Raw genomic sequence first — 6,431 nt, forward strand, 5'->3', positions numbered from 1 at the left:
GGAGCGAACCACTTTTTTTTTTCCATTATGTGATACTAAAAAGTGCTACAAAAGGCACAGAACTGGATGGATGGATCAAAGTTCTTATTTTAACATAGAATTTTAGTTCATTAAATATAGCAAGAAGACACAAGGGAAATTGTTGATATTCACCATTCAAAGCCACGTATGATGCCAAGAACTGAGAAGTGATTAGGCTGCTGGAAAGAAAGAAGACTAATTATATAAAAATCATAAAGTCATCCTGTTTCCAGACATTAGTTTGGCAATGAAAGCCAAAAGAGCTGAACCCTAGCAAGCAGTATTTTATAAAAAAACAGGAACTGCAGTTGATACCACTGCTCCCAGTGCCCCCAGCAGATGTGAGTATTGCTTAAGCACACTAAATTCAGGAGTGGAACCATGCCAAGAATGCTATCAACAAGCAGTACCTAGCAGGATTCAAAGGATGTCACCCACAAAACAACATGGGAATTTTATTTCTGGGAATTACTTGATTCTGGGGAGCTTATTTTTGTTTCAGATCTTGGGATGATGGATCTACTAGAAACACGCCATTAGAAGACAACCGCATTTCCCCTCCATTATTATATCAGCATACTACCACCTCTGAATGCTTCGGTCTGGGGAAATCTCAATGCAAACAAGTGTTTAAATGTCTTTTTCTGAATCACATATGCTTCACAAAATATGTTAATGCTCGAGTATAACTGTATTGGATTACTAAGAGTTGGAATGTCATTAGTGAAGGTCAGAACAATATTTGAACTCTCCATTTATAGAACTTGAACTCAATTTTTCTCTACAGAGACACTATAGGATTATATCTCTTCAGAAATACCCGTGTGAAATTTCTCCTAAACCATAATTGTTTTATTGACTTAATAAAAGTAGGAAATGTATTTGAAATGGAAAGAGACTGGATTTTAAAAAATATATTTATCATTAACATTCTTAACAAGATAAACCAGACCATTCGGCAACACCTAATTTTATATTATTTAAAGGCATTTTCCTCCCTCTTGACTGTTCCTATCAATAGCAGGCTGCCATCTACAGAGATAAATAAATTGGCACTACTTAAAACTCAGTATACTACACAGCTTTGATGGAGTACTGCAGACATGAAGTAGATTTTATGATTTACATAATATAATTGTGTTGATTATCAAACTATTATCAATCATGGCAACCTATGAAGTACATTGTTTGTCTCTACAAAGTAATCTGTAAGAAAAAAAGTTGGCTTCTAAATCACTAGCTGTCTCAACCAGGCTAACTCCATGCTTCAAGTAGGTCCAGTAAGTCCACGTAAACGGCTGCTAGACTGTGGGTGAAATTTGCTACAGCAAATTCAAATGTCATCCCTGTTACAACACAACACAATTTTAAAAAGTCCAACAACTAAACAGTGGCATTAGCATGTTTTTTGTGGTTCATAAAGCACCTCATATTCTACTAGTACCTAATATTCTACTGCATAGGAGGAAATTCAGAAACAAATTGTAAATAAAGCCTTGGACAGAAAACCTAGGACAGAACTAGTTTGCCTGCACTTTAGCAAAGGATCTGCACAAAGCCTTGAAAGCTTCTAGGTTGGCCTCTTTTTTCAGATTTCTCAAGGTTTTTCGCACTAGAAAAAGAATGAAATGTTGATACAAAACACTTTGCGTTTTGCAGCATATTAATATACCGATTTTCTCAAGCAGAGAAAGGAGGAGGGAGTCTTACTGTGGAGGAACAGCAAATGTCCTGGGAATAACGTGAAACGTCAACATAGCATTTTTGCAATTCAAAGATGTCTTTGACTTTCATAAGCAGGCATGACGGTAAAATTGAGGCTGTTAAAAATACACGGTTTACTTGGGTAGTTTATAATTCACAGCGGCATTTAGTGGGTGGAGCTGTAAATTAGTAAGTGGACTGCTGCCACAGCCGAGCAAGCTGCCGCTCTGCAAAAGAGAAACTGTGCTAAGAATAGGAACGTGGTCACGGTGATAATGAACAAGGGCTCGGCCTGAGACGTTGGTGGGAGATCTGGAGATGGTTGTTGAATGCGCAACAGCTACTCTAGAAATTAAATGTTATTGAAGATTTTTTTGAAAGATTGAACTGGATGAAAAGCACGTGAAGCTTAACCAATGAGATCTAGTTTCAATTTTTAGTAGTGCCACTGAAAGGAAGAGTGGCATATGAAATATTTATGTTGCTGATAAACTGGAAGGCAGTTTTACAGCCAACAAAATGCCGTTTATTCTGCCATAAAAGGGAGGCAAGATGGCAGCAGACTCTCTACACATAAAAAAGTCTTCTCCCTTTCACTTTGAAATGAAGTAGATTAATCTGCCATAAAAGTATTACAATACATTAATTAGGTATTTGATCCTATCTGTCACTCAAACAAAAATGGCCTGTTTATAAGTCAGTATTATTATTATTAAATATTATTATTATTAAACAGTATTATTATTACTATCATCACTTCAAATGACACAGGAAGAAAAAAATAAAGAAAAAAAATCTAATTTCCTGAATAGCAGGAGACAGGCTGAAATCAAGTTACTGTATATCTTTGTATTATTTATCAATGAAAAGAATATCATTTTCCTTTTTGACCTTTTAAAAACCAGTCATGGACTGGATTCAACACTTTATTTCTGGGTGCTTTCCTTCATGCACGAGGACTTTCAAAAACATTTTGACATTCTATGATAGCACAAGCAGAACTAAATGAATAAAAATATGGTTGCAAGTGTGTTTAATGCAAAATAAACCCCAAATCTAAGAGAAGTATTAGTATATCATATATAATAAATGATAATTCCATTTTTAAAAAAGTGCACATAAGCAAATCATGTTAGGATGGATAAGCACTTACAAAAACACCCAAACACACCAACATTCTACGCACTATAACTAACAAAAAACCATGCTGTTTAACAAACAGGTGTAGTCCGTGCATGAACTGACTTAATGTTTTCAGTCAAAAATATATGTATTATTTAAATACACATTCTAAATGACATATATTTATCTGAATGTACTATGTTTCAAATAACTTATCACAGTATATATCTTTAAAAGCAACTACTTTCTCAGTCGGAATTGTTCTTTTTATTAGCCCTGTGTCAGCCGAATATTTAGCCCGAAGCGTGAGCCACTCACTCAGGGAGCAGCAGCTCTTGTACTCAGACACAGACAAATTCTTAAATACCCTGCTGGCGCCGTGTCCCTGGGAACGGGTCTATCAACACATTCAGAGCTTAAACTGTATCTGTACCTAAATTACACATACAAGTAGGGAAGTACAACATTACTGTAGCATAGGCCTGATCATAACGGGATACAGGAAAAAAAGGCTGGATGGGACAGCCTTGTGGTGGCAACTGCCTCATGCACTGCAGTAGCATAAGGTACAGAGAAAAGAGAGGAAGGAAACCCAGTGCTCTCTAATTTCTGATTGTCTTCATAAGGTAGATATCATTACCTCGTGAGTAACTAGATTTCAACAGTAACAGAAGTACAATGACTGATAAAAATTATGTCATTATTAATAATTAAAATATACACATTACTGTGCAACCAGTCCATGGGTGTTGTCTTCCCCTACACAAACTGAAAGGCAATCCGTGATCACCTGCACTTACCATGGGCTTTCAAAGGATGCATATAAATCCGTATCACCTAGCACGTGGTAAATTCACAGACTGCTTTACAACTTTGTGTGCATACCCCACACTCACACACCTGCCACTACTGTCACGCAGTCTGCCTTGTCCCTTCTGTTCCATGAATAACACGACTCTTTAAACCAGTGATATCAGGTAAATTTTCCATATGTGACCAGCCAGTAGGATATACAGTAGTGATTGCCCTGCTTTTCCCTGCCCACAACAGAAGATTTCCTACAGAAGAACTAACATTATAGTATTCAGTCCGGTAAAATACTACAAGGCCTCAACAGCCTTGCCTCCAACAGGAGTTAGAGTCAAATCTTAATCTATTTAATAATAAAAAGAAATTTCAAAATAATTCAGCCAAACATTGTTATGTATGAAGCTTTCAAAAACTGCACATAATTCTGGATGCTCTGGTTCTTGTTCTCTGACCTCTGTAGGCTGTTTTCCAGCTCTTTCAAACATACTTCATGGTGCTTTTCATCCTAAAGAAAAACGAGAAATAAAGCACAACTTAGAAGTAAAATTAAAATGAAAACACTAACGTAAGACAACTAGTACCTCAATTTTATAAGCCTTACCCGTAAAAGATTGCAGAGGCTCCACAAAACTGAAGGTTCCCAAAAAGTCCTCAAAAAAGCTTTATTTATGTTCAGTCAGGACCAAACTGAACATGGTTGAATACGCTTATAATAAGAAGAAAATGAAAGACTGGGAATGTAAAAAATTAACCTTCTGAATTTTTATCATGAAAGATTCCTAGCATCTTACAATCTTTACAGACTTTACACTCTCCCTCATGTTCATTTTTCAAGGAAACATCTGCTATTGATCTGTGGTGCAACATGACTTTTTATGTCTATAGTTCCTTATATGAAAAAGAGGATTGATAGCAATAACATCTGCTCATTAGTTCCATACCTGATGCACACCACAGGTAATTTGTTATGCATCTACTACAGATATCCAGGTATTTCCTTTCATGTCTGTTACAGATTTCAGATGCTAGTTGGTTAATATAAATTCTGTTTATTAAATGGAATTATTGTCGCCAGATTTAAATCCAGACACAGACAAAAATAAACAAATTAGAATGAATAATTGAACAAAGTTACCTTCACAGTCCTATTTTGTTTCCAGTTTCACAACAACAGAAATAAGAACATCTTACTATTTTCCATAACACATTGTCAGCTATATGTAAATGTATTTGAATAAAAAGCCATTAAATAATTTAGAACAGTTCTTCTCTCAGACATATGTATCTTTCACATTTATATTTTAACTGCAAGCTTCAAATAGAAATAATTTGAAAACATACCTGTCAATTTTGCCTTATTTTATTTTCTTTTAACATAGGAAGAAATTCCTATGAAAAAAACATTTTCAGTAGAATAAAACACTAGCCAATATCTAATTTTGTATAAGAACACCTTTGTTTTATGGTAAATGCAGACATTAATTTACACTTGCTATAGACAGAAACTAATTGAAGTATACTGAAATCAGAACCATATCTCTGATGCCTTACATAAACCTTGAATAGAGTTTGCATTTAAGTTGGTTTGATTTTTATCTTGAATGCTTCAAGTCAGAACAAAGAACACTATTTCTGAAAGTCTAGGTGACTGATCCTGGGCATTTAAAGGCTTAACACTGAAAAATCAGAGTATTAGTTTTGTTACTAACTACTTATATATATAATAATGGTATATAAGCTGAAAGCTTGTCATAAATTACAGTAAGATTAGATTCTTGTAATCAACTCAGGGAAGGAAAAGAAAAAAGAGTGATACCACTACATGATTATGGATTCAGTTAGACTGAACACCTGCTAAGTCCATTAGAAATGTCAATATACAAAGTGTACTTTCAAGTAAAATTAATTTGCTATTCCCAAAAGTGTGTATCAATTGTACTAGCAGTATGTTTTTTGCTAAAAGGAACTTTTACTGTAAACGGTAACGTGGCAAGTAATTTCTTAAGTCATAAATAGTATTACTTACTCACATGGTGAAATATGCAGAGGAGTTGTTTTTTCTTTTTTTGCCCCTCTCTCACTTCAGTTTCAAGAATGAGCATTTTTGCCTGAAGGACTTGTTCTCTGTATGACATTTTTTCCAGTTCTTCAGCTACCTATAATAGTAATGAGAGAGAAATGATGTACATTTACTTTCACTTAAAGCCCAAACCAAATTCTTTTCTTATACCTTAGCATTAACAGCTCTATTTCGTATTTCATCGTCTAATACTTTAGTTCTTTCCCATGCACTGAAATTAAAGGTATCTGGGAAATATTCTGGCTAAATTTGAAAGTTTCAATATGGGAAAAAAAAACTGGGAGGGAGACACTTTTGTAACTCATTTGTAAATTAAGCCAAAATAGTTATTTTCTACAAATCCAAATAAATATCTTCAGACAGTATTGAGAAAATTCAGATAGTTTATTTCAACATGATTAATCTGTGATAAACTTACAACTTCATTGTTCTGGGTTTAGCTAAAAACCTAGTCCTGTTTAGTGATTTTTACTTTTCAGTTTTAGTTCCTTCTAAAAGGCTGCACTTTCTGAAGTCAGCAGCATGTTTTTGCAGACAGTGCCTGCTACTGGCAGTGATAACACCTGATGTTTACAGTTACTGCCTGGGACTGGGATGCAGACAGGCTCTTGCTGATACTTATTCCTACAGTGACCAAGGCCACTGCTGGCTCTTGTGTGCCACGCTGGGGGTGCCGGGTAGTAAAGGGGGGTCA

At 35.2% G+C, this 6,431-nt stretch overlaps 1 protein-coding gene across 1 annotated transcript in view; it reads right to left on the reverse strand.

Annotated features, from left to right (window-relative positions):
• Positions 1 to 4,033: 4,033 nt before the first annotated feature.
• Positions 4,034 to 6,431, reverse strand: part of ODF2L (outer dense fiber of sperm tails 2-like) — a gene marked incomplete at its 5' end in the record, with an annotated part of 16,126 nt that continues 13,728 nt past the window's right edge. Inside the window, 2 exons of the mRNA XM_009867078.1 lie at positions 4,034 to 4,162; positions 5,688 to 5,813. Of these exons, the coding sequence (XP_009865380.1) occupies positions 4,034 to 4,162; positions 5,688 to 5,813 (255 nt within the window). The remainder of the gene's footprint in view (positions 4,163 to 5,687; positions 5,814 to 6,431) is intronic.

The sequence above is a fragment of the Apaloderma vittatum genome, unplaced genomic scaffold, assembly GCF_000703405.1.
Source record: "Apaloderma vittatum isolate BGI_N311 unplaced genomic scaffold, ASM70340v1 scaffold11193, whole genome shotgun sequence".
In the NCBI taxonomy this organism is placed as follows: Eukaryota; Metazoa; Chordata; class Aves; order Trogoniformes; family Trogonidae; genus Apaloderma; species Apaloderma vittatum.